This window comes from Chamaea fasciata, unplaced genomic scaffold, assembly GCF_029207755.1.
Source record: "Chamaea fasciata isolate MVZ Bird 193981 ecotype frontalis unplaced genomic scaffold, bChaFas1.0.hap1 SCAF_27, whole genome shotgun sequence".
NCBI lineage: Eukaryota > Metazoa > Chordata > Aves > Passeriformes > Sylviidae > Chamaea > Chamaea fasciata.
The window spans coordinates 1,173,726-1,193,029 of NW_027094112.1; the positions used below are offsets into that span (position 1 = coordinate 1,173,726).

The 19,304-nt window shown below is 51.7% G+C and overlaps 1 protein-coding gene across 1 annotated transcript in view; it reads right to left on the reverse strand.

Annotated features, from left to right (window-relative positions):
* The window catches only part of MYO1D (myosin ID), a 157,558-nt gene that overhangs the window by 72,124 nt on the left and 66,130 nt on the right, over positions 1 to 19,304 (reverse strand). Inside the window, exons 16-17 of the mRNA XM_066205256.1 lie at positions 16,633 to 16,840; positions 1,144 to 1,367 (exon numbers count right to left, since the gene is read on the reverse strand). Coding sequence (XP_066061353.1) covers positions 1,144 to 1,367; positions 16,633 to 16,840 — 432 coding nt within the window. The remainder of the gene's footprint in view (positions 1 to 1,143; positions 1,368 to 16,632; positions 16,841 to 19,304) is intronic.

Consider the following 19,304-nt stretch of genomic DNA (forward strand, 5'->3'; position numbering starts at 1 on the left):
TTGCTGCCAGGGCAGCACCACAAGGGCACCCTCCGAGTCCTGCCTGGGCATTCCCAAAGCTGCGAAGGTCAGTTGATGGTTTAAAGTCACATCTTACCTACAACCCTGGCAAGTCTGGGTGCCACACTCCCCATCCCACACCCACGAGTCAACCACTGGTGCATCTGTTTCCAAGAAAGCGTTTGCAAGCCGATTTTTGGGCTCATTTACAGCACCATTCTCCTCTAACTGCTGAATTTGGCCCCTCAGTTCCAGCTGCACCATGGAAGACTGCAGGGCAGCCCATCCATTGCTCCCCACCCCAGCCTTCAGCAGCAGCCCCAGAGCTCCAGGATTAATGCTACACAAAGACTTTTTAGCAACTAAAATTCTGTAGTTCTGATAATGGAGCTAATTCTGAAAGCAGGACTCTCTCCCCAGACAGGCTGTGGGTGGATGGATGTCTCTCCTGAAAGAGACAGCTGGGGAAAATAACAAAGCTGACTTGATCTAGAGCTGCTGGAACCATCCTGTAAACTGATGGCTGGACAGGAGGTCTCTGAAAGCCCCTCCAGCCAACATTTCTCTTCTTCCGTCACTTTCAGACGTCATCATTTCTCAAACTGGAACTGTAACTAGTTTGCCTAAAGCTTCCCAGAGAAAAAAAAAATCACCATCCTTTAGATACTGGAAGGTTTAATGAAGGTACAAACACCTGTTCTGCACACAGAACATGGGTGACAAGGGAAACATCGCTCACTATACTGCAGAAAAACACTAGCATACTATGAGAAGTCTTAAGGAAATCAAGAAGGTTCTTTTTCTCCTCCCCCTCATCCAAGAGCAGCTGCTCTTTCTTTTCAAAACCGGCCAGAGAGGCCAGGAAGGGGCCAAGGGAGGAAACACAATGTTTACCACAATGGAACAGCCTGGTCTGGTAGAAGGTGCCCTTGCCCATGGCACGAGGTGGAACTGGATGGGCTTTAAGATCCAAACCATCCTGGGGATCCGGGATGGAACTGGATGGGCTTTAAGATCCAAACCATCCTGGTGATTGAGCAATAAATCTCCGGACCGGAATTATCTGCAGGGCCAAGCTCACAAAGCCAGCGACACGCAGATCACGGCCCTGGGCCGAGCAGCGGGTGTGACACGGGGCAGTACCTGCGGTAGATGTCCTGCAGAGCCTCCTCGAAGCGGTGCAGCACCTTGGGCGGGGCGGGCCAGGGGATGCTGCGGCCGCGGTCGGGCAGCAGGCGCACGTCGCGGAAGCGCCGCAGCACCTCGCGCAGGTACGCGCGCACCTTGTGGCGCCGGTAGTGCCGCACGATGGTCAGCGCCGCCCTCGTCCGCCGGTAGCGCAGCCGGGCCAGCGTGCCCCTCCACACCTGTGCCAGGACACACAGCACGGCCTTCAGCACGGACGGCAGCACGGCTGCTCGTTTGCCAGACCCTTCCTGTGCTACATGGGTTCGTAATTTTATTGCCAGGGAAGGGACTTCCCAGCGCCAATCAAATCCAGGTAGAACACGACTGAAAAACTTTGTGTTTATGACTGAGGTCCCCACATGAGAAAGGCATGGACCTGTTGGAGCAAATCCAGAGGAGGCCATGGGAATGATCAAATGGCTGCTCTGGCTCCCCTCTGCCATGGAGCCAGGCTGGGAGAGCTGGGAATGTTCATCTGGAGAGAAGAAGATCGGGGAGATCTCAGAGCCCTTCCAGGGCCTAAAGGGGCTCCAGAAGAGCTGGAGAGGACTTGGGACAAGGGATGGAGGGACAGGACACAGGGAATGGCTTCCCACTGCCAGAGGGCAGGGCTGGATGGGGGATTGGGCAGGAATTGTTCCCTGGGAGGGTGGGCAGGCCCTGGCACGGGGTGCCCAGAGCAGCTGTGGCTGCCCCGGGATCCCTGGCAGTGCCCAAGGCCAGGCTGGACAGGGCTTGGAGCAGCCTGGCATAGTGGAGGGTGTCCCTGCCATGGCAGGGGGCGGATCTGGATGGGTTTTAAAGTCTCTTCCAACCCAAAGCATTCCACAACCCTGTGCTAATTGAGAAAAATTACTGAGAAACAATTTTAACTCTGATTAAAAAAAAGATTGCTCTGAAAATATCCTGGGGAATATCGATTCTGGTCACGTGTGGAAAAACAACCAAATATGCAAACCAGAGGATGTCCCCCAAACTTCTGGGATGGGGCCCAGGTTCTCCAGTGTCACAATGAGTTGTGTGAATGCCTGGAGAGCACCACAAACAGAACACACAGCAGCTCCTGGGCTTCTCCTGGCACGCCCTGCCAGGGGACACTCTGGGAAGTGGTGCTGGAAGGCTGCTGCAGTGACTGTGACAGTGCACAGCCCCAGCTCCCAAGGAGGAGCCCCAGGCAGGAGGAAGGAGGCAGGTGCTGCTTCCATCCTGTTCCCAGAGCAATGGGCATTCCCAAGCATCTTCCCCAGGGATTCCTCCCCACCTACACTCACCCTCCAACACAACCCACCAAGCAGAAGACTGCATTTTTTTTCCTTGCAGAATTTAACTGGAAGGATAACGAGTCTGCTGCACCTGCCAAGAGCCTCCCTGCTCACCACGATCCTGTCACAGACTTTATTTTCCTCTGAGAAAGATCCCACAGCACTGCTGGTGCACATCAAGCCTTCTATTTACAGAAGGATTAATTAATTACCTAAGGCAGTTTTCAACACCACAGTTGCTTTGTGAAGCTGATGTCAGAGGTTCTCCTGACAGCTTCACTGACAATCCTGCTATGGAGCCAAGAAAAGCTCAAACAGCAACCAGTGCAGAGCTGTGAGGGGCTGCTCCTCTTCAGACATTCCAAAGAATGAGCAGTGCAGAGATTTTGGGTCCCAAACCCCTCAAAAGCAGAGAACTCTCGTCTTTCAACCTCTGTCAGAGTTATCTCCTCTTGCTCTCCTTTGGCCTTGTGCTGTTCCTGTGGGGAACGTCTCCCATTCCCTACAGACCCAACCCATGGAGCTCTGGCAGAGCCTGGGCTCGAGCACCCAGCACTTTATGGAGCATCATCAGTGGAGCCCATTTCTGCTCTCACACACCAGGACAGAGCCCAGACCCTGCACAATCCTGCCCACATAGAATCACAGCAGTATAGAATGATTTGGGTTGGGAAAGACCTGAAAGATCCTCCAGATCCGCCCCCTGCCATGGGCAGGGACACCTCCCACTATCCCAGATTTTGCCAAGCCCCATCCAACCTGGCCTTGGACACTTCCAGGGATCCAGGGGCAGCCACAGCTGCTCTGGGCACCCTGTGCCAGGGCCTGCCCACCCTCCCAGGGAACAATTCCCAGTTCCCAATCTCCCATCCAGCCCTGCCCTCTGGCAGTGGGAAGCCATTCCCTGTGTTGTGTCCCTCCATCCCTTGTCCCAATTCCCTCTCCAGCTCTTCTGGAGCCCCTTTAGGCCCTGGAAGGGCTCTGAGCTCTCCCTGGAATCCCCCCTTCTCTAGTCTGAACATCCCTTCTAGTGGAAGCTGTCCCTGCCCATGGAAAGGGGTGGGACTGGATGGTTTCTACTGTCCCTTCCAACCCAAACCACTCTGGCATTCTGAGAACAACCCAACACACCCAAGGTGACTGAAGGCAATGAGCTCCATGCCAGCCCCAGCCCCAGCCCCAGCCCCTGCCAGGGCCACTCTCCCAGCGAGGGTGTGGGAATAGAGAGCATTTCAGTGGCTGAGGGAAGAGCTGGGGAAGCAAGGCATGACATGGCTCAGTGATGGGAAAGGCAAGAGCAGGAAGCACAAAACCACAGCAGAAACCAGCAGCGCTGGACTGAGCACACCAAGCAAACCCAGGAGCTGGGACTGAGAATCTCATCCCTGTGTGCAGATAAAATAATGAACAACACGTTCCTTATTTATTCCTTGAGGCTATTAGGCAGGGAGAAGGCAGCAGCCCCTGCACACGTGTTGTGCTCAGCAGTCACTGCCACCACACTCGGTGACCACGGTGGTTTCAGCTCAGATCCAGGGCAGCTCTAGCCACGCAGAGGACCCCAGAGCTGCTGGGAAGCTCAAGGCTCAAAGCTTCCTTTCTAAACCAGGCTTGCACAAGGCCTGGATTTCACCCAAAGTGCGTAAGGCTGGATTAACGCTGACATTTCCTTGTCTGGGGGCACAGCAGGCTCTGAACTCTGAATTTGACAGAATCACCAGCTAAGATCCAAAAACTGAGCATCCAAAGAGTTCTGGGGAATTTTTGTTTTTTTAAAGGAAAGCAAAGAAGGTTTGGATTGCTTGAGATAGTTAAGCATAGACTGAAGAGGCATAAAATGTACATGTAAGGGACGTATGGACAACAGACAAAATCACCTGGGCAAAACCCTACTGCCAACTTCTCGTTTTTGAATTTAGTAAGAACAGAAATGAGGATCAAAGGGCTCCAGGCCACAGTGAAACAGTCCTTGGGCATTACAGAGGATCTCAAGAAAAGAACACGCACAGTAAATCCATGTAAGCTGCTCAAGATTTTGCAGAGCTTCACTTCTGTCAGCTGTTCCCTGGACCATCTGAGACACAGAACAAGCTCTTGATTTTGCTTCCTTGGGCAAGAAGCACACATGCTGCTGAGGGAAGTCTCTCGCTGTGGTTACTTTTTCCACCAGTCAGACATCCCTGGAACAAAGGCTGGAACAGATTGCCCCGATGTTGTATCAGCTGCATCACTGCAGAAATTGGCTTCAGAGCAAGAGGTGTCACAATTGTACAAACACTGGCCTCCCAAATCCAATTATCCAGCCCAGGCATGCCCCTGGCTACACACACAGCAAACTATTAATGAAAAGCATGTTCTCAAATCGAGTTGTCATAACTGGAGAACCCCCTGCCAGTGAGGACCTTCCACGGCACCACGGCAGCGCCTCAAAAGTGAGGAAACAGTCAAGGGGAAGGACAAACTTCTCCCAGGGAATGAGGGATAATTTTTTTTTAATTAACTGTTTTTCTGGCTTGGTGGTTTTGTTTTCCACTGCAGGGCTTATTGCAGCTCAAAGCGGCCCCTCATTAATGCTGAGCTGCCACGGTGACGCGGCTGACGGACTCCTGGAGCCTTCCAGAAACACGGAATGGTCAATCCTAGGGATAAGAGGAGGTGTCAAAGCAGGAAGTTCCCTGCTGGGCAGGTACTCTGTGTAGCTGCGAGCAGCATGACATAGACCAGACAAACAAGGATCACAGAATCTTGGAATCACAGGATGGTTTGGGCTGGAGGGACCTTAAAAATCATCCAGTTCCAACCCTCTGCCTTGGGCAATCTTCCACTACCCCAGGTGGCTCCGAGCCCCATCCAGCCTGGCCCTGGACACCTCCAGGGATCCAGGGGCAGCCACAGCTGCTCTGGGCACCCTGTGCCAGTGCATTTCCAGAACAAGCAGTTCCAGGATGCTGGAGTGCTCCTGCCAACTCACACCTTCCTCAGGTTTGAATACGGGGAGAGCTCTACCCAATGCACTTTTCAATTCTCCCCCACCTCCAGTTCATAACTCAAGAACACTGAGCCCTGTAAAATGAAACTGAACACATCAAATTTCCAGAGGGAAGTTCACATGGCCTGTAACAGATTCTCCTGTTGCAAAGGGACTGCTCAGTTGTGTGTTGGGGGCCAAGGAGGGCCAAACCCCAACGGCAGCATTTGTGCAACCAGGGTTCTGTTTCTCTCCTTTATGCCTCTGCACCGAAGGTAAGATCCAGGGGATTTTCATGCCCAGTTCCAAAGGGATGCAGCAGATCATCCCTCTGAGACCTGACAGCCACAGGCACCTCCTAAATCCCACTTCAGTCCAGCCACATCCCAGCCAGCTGGGGGCTTCAGAACTGGCATTTAGAGAGTCCTTACAGGCAGAGTAAACCAGCCTGGGATGGCAGAGGCCGGTGTCATCCCTCCCACAGGCAGCAATAAATCCATACTTCCCTTTCCCCCCCTGCTGTGGCTTTCCCTGCTGGTTAACCTGATTTCCCATGGGAATGAGACTGAAGATCACCTTGTCCCTGCCTGACCTCCTGAGATTGCCCTGACAGCTCCTGAATCCTGAGCCAGCCCCCACCCAAGCTGACAGAGGAGCAGGAGCCTCCAAGAGGCAAAGTCCCTTTATCTTTCGGGAAAAATCAGCCACAGGGCAGAAGGAGCCTGAAATCAGAGTGACATTGCTGGAACGGCTTCAGCTCCAGTTCCAGAGCCATCTGCCTCCCCAGATCCCAAATCCCAACCAGCAGACACAGAGCCACCGACTGCCAGCCAAGCACCACAGGCAGAGGAGCCCAGGAGGGTCTGGCAGCTTTCCAGAGGGATGAGGAGGTGGAAATGTGTGTGGGGCACAAGGGACGGGGCGGAGGATGCCACGGCTCCCAAAAAACCTGTCTGATGACAGTTTTGCAAGTGACCCCTCTGGAGCAGACTGCAAGGCAGCTGATTGTGCCATGGATCAGAACCCAGCCCAGGGACTGAGCAGGAGCAGAGGGACAGGACATGGGACGGACTGTCCCTGCGAGGAGAGCCCAGGGAGACAGGGCAGGGGAGGGGAATAACCAGCAGCATGTGCTGATTCCTCAGTGTGAGCAGGCAGGGAAGGGCCCACGAGCACACCACGGACAAGAGCAGAGACATAATGATGATTGTGCTGAAAATGGAAAGAAAATGAGGGTTTTTTTTGGCTTAAAAAAGCCCCCAAAGAGCACCAAAAACCAAACAACAAACCAAACATTCCCCCATCCAGCCCCCACCCATGGTCTCTCCTCACCTCTTCCAATACTTTTGCCTTCTCTATGCTTTGTCCTCCTAAATTTCAGGGGAGGAAAAATTAAGAGGGAAATTGAAATCAGGACTAAAGGGCTAAGAGAGGGATAGAGAGAAAGGAAAAGGTTGGAAAAACAAAATCTGAACACAGCTCAAACTCCTGACCATTACAAAGAATATTTATTTCTACAGCTGCTCCCAGTGAGGGAGTTCCTTGCTATTTTTTCTTCACTCTCCAGAGACCTCTACCAATTCCACAGCCTTTTAAATGAGATGTTTCATAGAAGCATCAACCATGGAAACCCAAACCCCAGTTGAAGGGACCTTCAAGCCCATCCAGTCCCACCCCTGCCATGGGCAGCTTCCACTATCCCAGGCTGTTCCAAGCCCCGTCCAGCCCAGCCCCGGACACTCCCAGGGTTGGGGCAGCCACAGCTTTCTTCCAGCCCCTTTTATTCCCTCAGTTAAGGCCACCCCAAAGGTGGAAGTGACCCCTGGGGACATGAAAAGCTCCAGCCCAAGGGCCCTCCTCCTGCACAGCCCTGGGTTCAGCGATCCCAGCAGTGCTCCGAGGCGTGACCCCACTACTCCCAGTGCAGCAGCTGCTTTGGCAGCTTCTAAAACAGGGACTTGCACAAACAGCATTCAGCCAAAGCAGGAGACACAACCTAGCTTAAGGGATGCACTGATTTTTTTTTCTAAAGAATGTTTAATTCACGTGTTTTTTGATTAAAATTTAATAAATTAAAGCTCAGCTGAATGGCAGGGGAGATCTGAACACACCTTTAGACTGTATCTAAATAACCTCGTTGAGCTTCCAACGGAGTTTCTAAGATTAAAGAAACCTCACCCAGATCACATCCATCACCTCAGCAGAACGTAAATCCTCCACACCAATCTATGCATTACAGCCTTGTCTGCAGGCTGTTCCTTGCTCTGAATGTGCCATTAAAAAAAAGACAAAGAAAAAAGAAGAAAAGAAAGGAAAACAGTTAAATGGGCCTTGCAGAGAAGAGAGAAAGGCAGCAGAGCAGCCAGGGTGGGCCCAGGATGCAGCGAGCGCCTTGCCTGTCCATCTCCCATGGAAAAAGGGATAATCTAGATTTGACCTAGATGCTGCAATCCCTGCGAGTGCAGAAGAAAACCCACACAGCTCCCAATCCAAACACATGAGCGAGCAAACAAATGCCCAGGATGCAGCAAACAAACCCAGCTTGGCTATATTAAACCCCAGAGTTTTATTTTGGAGCAGTTCTGCAAGGAAACAAACCTTGGAAAACTCCTCCATCCCGGCTGCACCACGAACACCTCCTCCCACCACCCTCCTTCGGCCCAGCCTGGACTGCTCCGTGATCAATATTCCATGTGCTCCAGCCCGTGGTTTGCCCTCCAGGCAGCCCAACTGGTGAGAATCAAACAAACCCCATAATTCAGGCAGGCACGAAGCTCCCTGCTCAGCTCTGAAGGCTCTCACATGGGCCAGGTTATGAAATATTTATGTGCCAGTGCAGGGGAGCCCCACACGTGGCGGCCACGGGGCCTCGAGAAACGTTCCCATCTTGAGTGATCTCAGTCCTGACTGCTCCAAAGGGTCACCTCCTCACAGAGCAGGGCTGTGATGGAGCGGCTCAGACCTCACTCACAGCCCCAGCTTGTGATCTGCCTTCTCCCACTTTGAGTAAACGAGGATCCCATAAAGGTTTGAGGTAAAGGGTTTAAATCAAAGGCTCCCTGTTCTCCCAGGTCACCTCAGAGAGCAGCGAGGGGCAAGAGCTGCTGCATTTGCTGAGAGCTGTTTTCTCTTTTCACAGAAGTCAGCAGAATAATGTTCATTCTGTTGCTTTGCTTAATAGCAACAATACTGCACAGGCTGGAACTGGAGAAGGGTCCACTCCAAGATTAATTAGCGGGCACTAACAAGAGCGTGTTCAAGAACGAACACAAAAATCGCCAAAGGAGCCATGCTTCAGCAGGTCCCAGGTGTGGGATGCAGCCACATCTCAGCTCCAGGTTCCTCCTGCAGCTCCTTCTGCAGTTCAGCCCCAGCCGCAGCAAACACCCCCTGTGCTCTGGGACAGGGATGAGATTCCTAACCCTGGGAAAGCTCCCAACCATCCCTCCACATGGAGCTGCTGGTCCATGGGTGCTCTTTGTGGTGTCCCATGGGCCTGACAGGGCACTTCATTAATTCTGGCTGCACCCTGCAGGATTTCCTGCCTCTGGCAAGACCAGGAATCACAGAAACTCCTGAAGGAGCCCACAGGGATCATCCAACCCTGCACAGACACCCCAACAATCACACCCTGTGCATCCCTGAGTGTTGTCCAACTGCTCCTGGAGCTCTGGCAGCCTTGGGGCTGTGACCACTTCTGCTCCAAGGAAGGAAAATGCGGTGGATTTTTTGCCTCAATGCTTTCACTGGAAGCAGACAGGGATGCTCCTGGCCCAGGGAAGGGGAGCAGCACAGGAGGAGCCGTGGGATCAGTCAGTGTTAGTGCAGGGGACAGAGCCAGCTCTTCCTCCTTCCCTCCACCTGGTCCTGGCAGCTCCCAGCCCCTGCTCCTCAGGAAGGAGTCACAGCATCTCCTGTCACAGCTCCTCCCTGCCAGGGGAAGGAGAAGACAACTTTACATCAACAGATTATGGGAATTGCCAAAGCTCCAGTGTCAGGGAAGCAGAGAAGTTTCCAATCACCAGAACAAAGCTGCTGCCACTAAAATGAGGCAGGAACATTCTCTCATCCCCTGAAAATTCAAGGGGGAGCTTTTCCTGTTGAAGGTATTGAACTATGGGCCATTTCCTCACCTTCAGTGTTAAGTGCTGGTAAAGGCTGCAGGGACAACCAGAAGCACAGAACAACCTCCAAACTTGGAGAAATTAAATCACCTGGAACACTTCTCACGGGCAGAGAGGACTGAGAAGGGATGTTAGAGATGTCCACAGAGACATGGAATCACAAAATGGTTTGGGTTAGAACGGACACGAAAGGCCACCCAGTTCCACAGGTAAGCACAACTTCAACTGTCCCAGGTTACTCCAGGCCTTGTCCAACCTGGCCTTGGACATTTCCAGGGACCCAGGGGCAGCCACAGCTTCTCTGGGCACCCTGTGCCAGGGCGTGTCCCCACCTTCACAGAGAGGAATTTCTTTCTGACGTCCAATATAATTCTTCTCTCTTTCAGCTCAAAGCCATTCCCTCTTGCCCTGTCACTCCCCGCTCTTGCAAAAAGGCCCTTTCCAGCTTCACAGCGGGAGTGAAGCTGGACATCCCTCTCCACCTCCCCTCTCCTTCACAGCTTCCAGTCCTGAGTGGAATCCTGCTGTGCTGGTGCAGGACTGAGCAGGTGTCACGTGAGGCTGGTGCCTGCAGGGACCCAAACACAGCCAGGGCCCACCCTGCAGTGTCCAGCTGAGCTTGCTAAACGTGGCTGCAAAACCTAAAACCTGGTGGCACACATCCGCAAGGTCATGGCAAAGAGAAATCCAGGGGGTGTCGTTGAATGGAAAAACCCATCCCCAGCTCACGTTATCCCAAACCCAAATACCCAGTGGGACTGAGGAAGTGCTCAGGAGAGATGGTGCACCCTGGCCCTGCTGCTCTTAAGGCACAGCCTGGTTGTCCCTCTTGGAGACACAACCATGGTGTCCATGGACCATCCATCTGACAGCAGCTGCAGCAGCCTAAAACCTGCGTGTACTGCGGGAAAAACCCTCACCCACTGAGGGGAAAATCCTACATCTACTGAAGGAAAAACCCTCATTCATCGAGGGAAAAACCCTACATCTATTTAGGGAAAAACCACACATGTATTGAGGGGAAAACCCTGTATCTACTGAGGGGAAAAATCAAACCAAACATCTGTTGAGGGAGAAAAAGAAAGCCCTCTATCTGTTGAGGGAAAAACCCTACATCTATTGAGAGAGAAAACCAAACCCTACATCTCCTAAGTGAAAACAGCCCTGAGTGAAGCAGTTGAGGATTCAGCTCCACCTCTGGAGCAGTGGCAGCCCTGCTCTGAGGAGAGCTTTTCCAGAACAAAGCGAACACAGGGAAATCAACCATGCAAAGACCTGGGGAATGTTACACAAACACCACGAAGACACGCTCTGCTGCTGGGGACAGCAGTTTGAGTCATGGGGAAAAAGAAATGAAACCCTCAGAATCCCAGAACAGCTGGGGTTGGAAGGGCCTTCTGGAGATCATGCAGTCCAACCCCCCTGGAACACTTCAGCAAACACAGATCAAGCACTACACACTTATTTTTCCCTCAAAGCCCCATAATGAGCACAAGTGACAAACTCCCTTGCAGTGACTGTGATTTATCCCTAAGTGTCCTGTCGGGAATGAAGAACCACAGAGAAATGATCTTGTTACAGATCCCCCTCATGTGACCCTGGTATTTTTGCTATCCCCTGGAGTCCAGATCTTTCCCAAGTTCAGGTCAGTGACCCCTAATTGTGCTTTTTGCCCTTTTTTACACCACACTGGCAACTCTGCCACAGCCCAAAACAGGCTTAAAGACACCTTGAGGTACAGCAGATCAGAGCCTTTGAAAAGGTGGAAAGCTCAGGCACAACAAAAGCTCATTCCCTCCCATGATAACGATGTGGAAGCATCAGCAGCAATGGCTGGATCTGCTCCTCCCGATTTGCCTGTGGTACACGTGGATGAGCATGGGAAAAATCCTCTCCAACTGTGAAAGGCAGAGATAGAACCTGGAATGACTTACAAGATCAGAGCCACCAAAGGTTGCTTTAGCCAACTCATCAGAGCATAAACGTTCTCTCTGATAGTGGCAACGTGCTCAGGGAAGAGCTCGGGGTTTTCTTTGTGTTTTGTTTTCCTCCACCTGTATTGGAAATAATAAGCCAAGCTTTAAGGTGACCCCAACAGCCATGAAGCTCCAGGTGTCCAAGGTGGGACACCAGACCCTGGAACAGGCTGTTTCCCTGCTCTCCATAATCTGCTGGACCATATCTTACACAGTGGTGCACACTCTCAGCACCCTCTCTCCTCCTCTCTTGTTCAGCAAGAATGGATATTTACACTTGTTTAGGTTACAGAGCGTTTCCACAGCTTTTCCTGGAGCAGAAGGACATCAAGAAGGTATCCAGGTGTCTCCAGGCACCTGCTGCTGAAAGGGCAGGATCCAGCTCTCCTGCTTTTCCCCCACAGGCGAGTCCCCAGTTCTTGCCAGCATGACCATTCCTCTGAAGGCAGCTGAGCCGTTGTGGGGCTAAACTACCAGAAAATTCCTTTTCTTTCAGTTTTTTTGGTAAGAGGAAAAGCATTTTTAAAATGCTTTGGCATTTTCTGGGGTGGGCAGGGTGGATTTTTTGCCTCAATGCTTTCACTGGAAGCAGACAGGGATGCTCCTGGCCCAGGGAAGGGGAGCAGCACACGAAGAGCTGTGGGATCAGTCAGTGTTAGTGCAGGGGACAGAGCCAGCTCTTCCTCCTTCCCTCCACCTGGTCCTGGCAGCTCCCAGCCCCTGCTCCTCAGGAAGGAGCCACAGCATCTCCTGTCACAGCTCCTCCCTGCCAGAGCCTCTCCAGATTAAAGCCTGGGTGCAGGATACAAATCCACATGTCATTAGAGACCTGCTCCCGCTGATAGCTGGGGCATGCACAAACAGGGATGGAAAAAGCCTGGAGTGCAGAGGCAAATCCATTGCATCCCTTTTATCTGGGTCACTGGCCCAAGCCCCCACTGGATTGCTTCTCTCCCTCCATAACCTGACAGGAAATACCTCCCGTGTCCATGGAGGAGCTCCCCTGTGTCCCGGGCTCCCAGGGCTGGCGGGGCTGGAGCAGGAAGGTGAAACGATGACACCGAATGATGACACATCAGCCACGGCTGTGTGCCGCTCTCCCTGCGGGCTGGGGAATGTTGCCATGGTGATGGCAGCTCCTGAGCCTCTGCAGAGCTCAGCCGGGCTCCACAGACACGCTGGGATGCCCGAGGACACCTTGGGATGCCCAGGGCACGTCCCGGGGCCGGCACTGCCCCTCCCAGCCCCACTCCCCCCGGGCTCCCCCCGCTGCCGCTGCGGGGCTGTGTCCCAGGAGGGGCCAGGCTGCACTCAAGGACATTCCTGCTGCCTCCGTGCCAGGCGGGAAGATTTCGGGAGCGATTTCCATACGCAGCTGTGCCGGCCTGATAAAATGACACCGAAATAGTGCAGTAAATTACAGTGACAGGAGCCATCATCTGCGCAGCCCGCACGTGCCGGCTGCCCGGGCTTTCTTCCCCGAACAAAGCTCTGCTCTGCACAGCTAATGAGCCTCTGGGAGCCTTTCCAAGGGCAGCAAAAGCAGCAGAGCTTCACGGCAGCGCTTTTTTTTTTTATTATTTTTATTTGCATGATTAACATTAGAGCTGCTCCATTTGCATTCAGGGTGACAATCACAGAGCTGGCAGGAGCACAGGTACAGCAAATAAACCCTAAAGCACCACGCGAAGCAACCTCAGCTGGGGCTTCTGGAGTGACCCTTTGGTGTGATGTCCCTGCTGCCATACGGGGATTGTGACACTGGACACAGCTCTCACTTGCTGGATTCTCCTGGAGCCAGCAAGTTGCCACGGTTAAATCACATCACATCTGCTCACCGACCGCGTTGGGGCAGAAGGAAAATTACAGCCTGGAATCTCACTGACATTTTATCATGGCAAAAAAAAAGAGGCGTGAAAGATAAATCTAAAGGTGAAGACACCCAGAGATGTGGAACAAAAGAAAGTAAAATTATCTATTTAAACTAGAAGTCAGTTTTAATTCAATTTGACCAAAGTCGTGAGCACCATTACACAAAGGCAGCAGCACTGTTTGGGGGGTTAAGGGTCACTGGATGATGAAGCTCTCCAGATAATTACTTAATCCCTCCTGGAAAGCCTCGTGATTTGCAGGAGAGCAATAAGCCACAGAATACACATCATTAGAAAAAGAACTGCTAAATGTGGATTCTTTCACTTACACTCATTCCTGTGCAGAGGAGAACACCCCTGGGCCCCAGGCTGGGATCAGCTGCCCTAAGGCTGCCCCTCATATCTGCCTCAGCTTGTGTCACACCAGTGCCCACTGTTACAACACCACATTTCACCTCCTCTTGTCTTTCCCTTTTCCTAAATACAAATTTGAGGAGCTCCAATGCAAGAGAAGGTTCAGTTATTTAAAAGAAAATCAAATCCTTCTAGATGTGCTCACAGTTTGCCTCCCTCAGCCTTTGATGCTCACAGGCAAAACTACAGAAAGAAAAAAGAGCAAGAATTAAATTTCCCTGTGAGTTGTTAACGAACAATTGAAAGCAAGTTGAGAAGAGAAATGACAGGCAAAATTGCCTTGATGCTTTCAGAGCTCAGAGAAGGCCTCATCAGATCCCTCCTCTGGTTTGATTTTTGATTGCTGACTGTACCTTTTCCAGCACTGCCCGACTCCACCGGCCCCATCTGCCGGCAGCAGAGCACGGGAGGGATCCCAGCCAGGGCTGGCAGCAGAGTTAACAGGAAACAAGAGGAACACTGAAAATAGAGACAAAGTCAAGCTTTTTCCAGGTAGATTAACACTGTACAAGGTCTCTAATCCATACCCATAGACACCAGCTCAACACCTGCTCTTTAGCTGATGGGCTGCTTAATAAGCATTTAATGATTCATTGAGCGTTTCTTGGTTTAGCTGCAAGTTCCAGGACTCTGAAAAGCTTCTCTGCACGGTTGAAGAACCTCCAGTGAGTGAAAGCAGAGAGGGCTCAGCTACAGGAAAGGAGCTCCTGCAGGACATCCAGATTTCTCCAGAGTCCCCAGTACCTTGAGCACTGGAGAAGGAGTTTGTCTTTTCCCCACAAATCCTTTATGAGGTAAGTTAGAACTCCCTGAAGATTTCTCACAGAAAAACAACAAAAATATGCCTGCTTCAGTCCTCAGGCAGACTCATGTTGGTTCCTCCCCACCCCAGGGAGAGCAGAACCAGGGCAGGGAGGTTTGTGAAGCCACAGGGCCACGTGCACCAGCATTTTAATTTCTATCACTTTTGCTGACTGTGGCATCAAGGAAACCCCCAGAAGCACCACAGTTATTCTACACCTGATGCCACACAAACTCACTGCAGCAAAACCCTTCCTGGAGCAAAGGAGTTGATCCATTACACCTAAGCAGGTATTTACCTTCCAGGAGCAAAGAAATCCTTTGCTCTGCTGTCTTTGATGCTGAGCCCACTCCAGATCCCAGCCCAGACAATGTAATTCTGGAGCTGGCAGCAAACTCACAAAACTGCCAAGTTGCTGTTAAAATTGTGCCTCTCACCGGATTTATCTGAAGCAGGAGTTTGGAGTTCACCGAGCCATGATCTGCTCCCACAGCAACACAGCCTGGGGTTCTGAAATTATTCTCCAGTAGCTGCACCTTGCAAAAAGGCCACCCCTCAATTGCTCCCTGGTTTAATATGAAAGTTGGAGTCACCTGGGAGCAAGCAGTCCCCCCTGCAGCTTTATTCCACAAGAAGCTCATTAGCTCACCCCTTCTCGGGAAGAAAGAGACCCTGGGTTAGAGCTGTGACCACCCCAAAAGCACCAAAGTGGCTCCAGGCAGGAGATTCCTCCCCAGAACCTTGGTGAGCAAGGGGGGAAGCACAGCTAAGGATCCAGGAACACCTCCCAGGGGGCGTGGGGCCCCCACAGATTAGCCCAAGAGAATAAGCCAGATGGAGCTTCTGGAAAAGTGCTCCCCTTTCCAGGGAAGGAAGGTAGGAGAAGATGTTGAGTAGTCCAAGGAATCTCAGCAGCAGGACATGCTCAGAACAGGGAACAAAACTCAATCACAAAGCTCAGAGAAAGGCAGGGCCTGCATCCTCCACAGCCTGAGCTTGGCCTTTCCAGGAAAACTCACTGCACACAAAAGCTGCAGAATTCTATACTAAAGACAAACCACTCAGCACAACAAACACCAGGAGACCAAACCTAGACTCGACACTTTCTGCTCCCACACTGGTGAAACTGGCTGGATTTCCAGGAAGGGGAACACCACAAATGTGAGTGTTCCACAGAACTCAGAGCTTCCAGGGGAGAACTTCTCCTTCAGGCTCTTCCCCATTCAGTCCACCAGGTTTGGAGAGTTTGTGCAAACCTGTGTTCCCTGCAGAGCTTTTGCTCTGTCGAGTTTTTATACCCATCTGTCAACAGTTTCTATTTGTGAGGGACAGGAATGGGTTCAGAGGTTGCTCTCTCCCAGGTTCCAAGAACTTCACAGGATAAGCATTTTAAGAAACTTGTTTCTAATAATCTTGAACTAATCCACTTTGCCTGACAGGGCCAAGTCAGCCCCACCATTTCTGCTCTTTTCCAGACAGATCTCGCTGGTACAGACGCAGTTTTCAGCAAATGCTGACACACAGAATCATGGGATGGTTTGAGTAAAAAGGAACCTGAAAGCTCCCCCAGCCCCATCCCCTACCATGGGCAGGGACACCTTCCACTTGACCTCTCCACTTGACCCCGTCCAGCCTGGCCTTGGACACTTCCAGGGACAGCAGCCACAGCTTCTCTAGGTATCCTGTGCCAGGGCGTGGTGGGGCTGGGCTTTAAGGTCCCTTCCTGATCCAAACCAGACTGCAATTCTGTGATTCCACCCTTCAGCCATGAAAGTCCCCAAGCTCCTGGGCATCCTCATTCCACTGAGAAAAGAGCAAGTTTTGAAACAGCGATGAAGAACTTTTTAGGTGCTACAGCTCCCATCACACCAAGGCTACAGAGAGCACCACGGGAAGAGCCCTGAAAATATCCAGCAGAGACCAAACTGCAGGAAGTCCGGGATCTGTGCAGCAAGTGAGCCAGAAAGGAGAGCAAGGGTGGTTTTTAAGGAGCTTGAGCTGAGTTTCTGAGGCAGTGGAAGCTTTACCTTCTGCAGGAAGAGGACGATCCTGACGAGCATCTTGGCGTGCAGCTCCTCCAGGGTGAAGAGAGTCCGCGGCGTGCGGATGAAGAGCTTGGTCTTGCCGTAGGCCACGTCGTGCTGGAAGCCGTGGCACTCGATGAGCTTCTTCACAGCCTCCTTGTCTGAGGGGAGGTCGTGGTTGGGCCAAGTGAACTCAGAGATCATCTTGTACCTGGAATTAAAAGGTACCGTTTACAAATGTGAACTTGACACCAAGGTGCCCGAGAAGGCCAAATTTCAACTGGTTTTAGAAAAAAATATCAACTAAATTGTAATAAAATTGAGATGGAAGCGTCTGATGATGTCCTCTGGAGGAATCGTGATCCTCCAAATACAAGGAAAATGACTAAAGGAGATGCATGATTTTGTGAGATGCTGCAAAAGAATATTGGGAGGAGCTCAATTCATCAGCACTGAAGTGATGCAAGGGGACAAACTCAGCAACGGCCTCCTGCAGATTTGTCTGTTCCATTTGTCACACCTCCAGTATCCAATTTTGATTTTTATTTGTTTGCTAGGGGTTTGTTTGTTTGTTTTGGTTTGGGTTTTGTTTTTTTTTTGTAAGGAAGGAAAGCTTTGTTTTGTTCACATTCTGCATGAGAAGCCACCCGCAACCAATTGCTTTGTCAGAAAACCTGGATTTAAAAATTCTACAAATATTTTTTTCCTCATGCAACACTTTGGGAGTAATTTCTAACAAACTCTGTCTCTTCCCTGCACAGCAGAGCTTTGGCTGCCCCAGTCTGCAAACGCTGCCTGCAACTGTGGGCCAGCCATTCCTCCCATGCTCACTACCCAAACTCCGTTTTCCACTACAGAGAAATGTAGACTGGAACTAAGACATCTACAAATCAAACCCGAAGTACCGCGATCAGCCCGAGCTCTGTAAGATTTACCAACCCAGCAAATGCTGATTAGGGGAACAGGCGCTTGCAAAAAGCAACAGTGAATTTTCTGCAGAAGATTTATGGACATAATAAGAGCTGAAATAGACGTTTCCCCCGGAATGGAACCCGCAGCTCCGTGTTCTAAATAAAACAAGCACTCAGCGAGCTCAGCCACTTCGTACTTCAAAGCCCCCAGCCAAGGCAGGCATCAATCTCAAAGCTTCAGACACTCTCAGTCACACTTAAACGGCCTCACAAACACCCTTTTCCTGGGAGCAGCGGCACCGCAGGAGGCTCGGAACAGCCTCAAAGAGCCTGAATGGAAACACAGCCCAGCACGTTCATTCATCAAATCAGCCTTTGGAAAACGCTGTGGAAGAGGGGGAGAATGGAGAAAATGGAGGTGCACACTGTGCCTAAGCAGGGAACACCATCCCGGGGGTTACAGGGAACTCACTGACAAATAAACAGGATTAAAAACTTCCCTTCAGACTCCCAGGAGAAGATTTAGCACGTGCTGGCAAAAGCATTCCTGCTCTCACCCACACGGACACACGAGACATCAGGGCTGCCCACTGGATTCTCCTCCCTGTTCTCATCAGGAAAAGGCTCCTGCAGGAATTCACTCGCGGGGAGATATCGCTCACTGCGAGACAGTTATGTTAGGAAAAAGAAAAAATAAAAGAGCAAAGCGGTGGCAGTGCAACCCCTCAAGGTGAGAACAAGGCCGGGATCAGGCTATGGATCAGGCTGGGATCAGGCTATGGATCAGGCTGGGATCCAGGCTATGGATCAGGCTGGGAACAAGGCTATGGATCAGGCTGGGATCCAGGCTATGGATCAGACTGGGATCAGGCTATGGATCAGGCTGGGATCCAGGCTATGGATCACGCTGGGATCAGGCTATGGATCACGCTGGGATCAGGCTATGGATCAGAGTGGGATCCAGGCTATGGATCAGGCTGGGATCCAGGCTATGGATCAGACTGGGATCAGGCTATGGATCAGGCTGGGATCAGGCTATGGATCAGACTGGGACCAGGCTATGGATCAGAATGGGATCCAGGCTATGGATCAGGCTGGGATCAGGCTATGGATCAGAGTGGGATCAGGCTATGGACCAGGCTGGGATCCAGGCTATGGATCAGGCTGGGATCAGGCTATGGATCAGACTGGGATCAGGCTATGGACCAGGCTGGGATCCAGGCTATGGATCACGCTGGGATCAGGCTATGGATCAGACTGGGATCCAGGCTATGGATCAGGCTGGGATCCAGGCTATGGATCACGCTGGGATCAGGCTATGGATCAGAGTGGGATCCAGACTATGGATCAGGCTGGGATCAGGCTGGGATCCAGGCTATGGATCAGACTGGGATCAGGCCATGGATCAGAGTGGGATCAGGCTATGGATCAGACTGGGATCAGGCTATGGATCAACTGGGATCAGGCTATGGATCAGAGTGGGATCAGGCTATGGATCAGACTGGGATCAGGCTACGGATCAGGCTGGGATCCAGGCTATGGACCAACTGGGATCAGGCTATGGATCAGACTGGGATCAGGCTATGGATCAGGCTGGGATCCAGGCTATGGATCAGACTGGGATCAGGCTATGGATCAGGCTGGGATCAGGCTATGGATCAGACTGGGACCAGGCTATGGATCAGAATGGGATCCAGGCTATGGATCAGACTGGGATCAGGCCATGGATCAGGCTGGGATCAGGCTATGGATCAGAGTGGGATC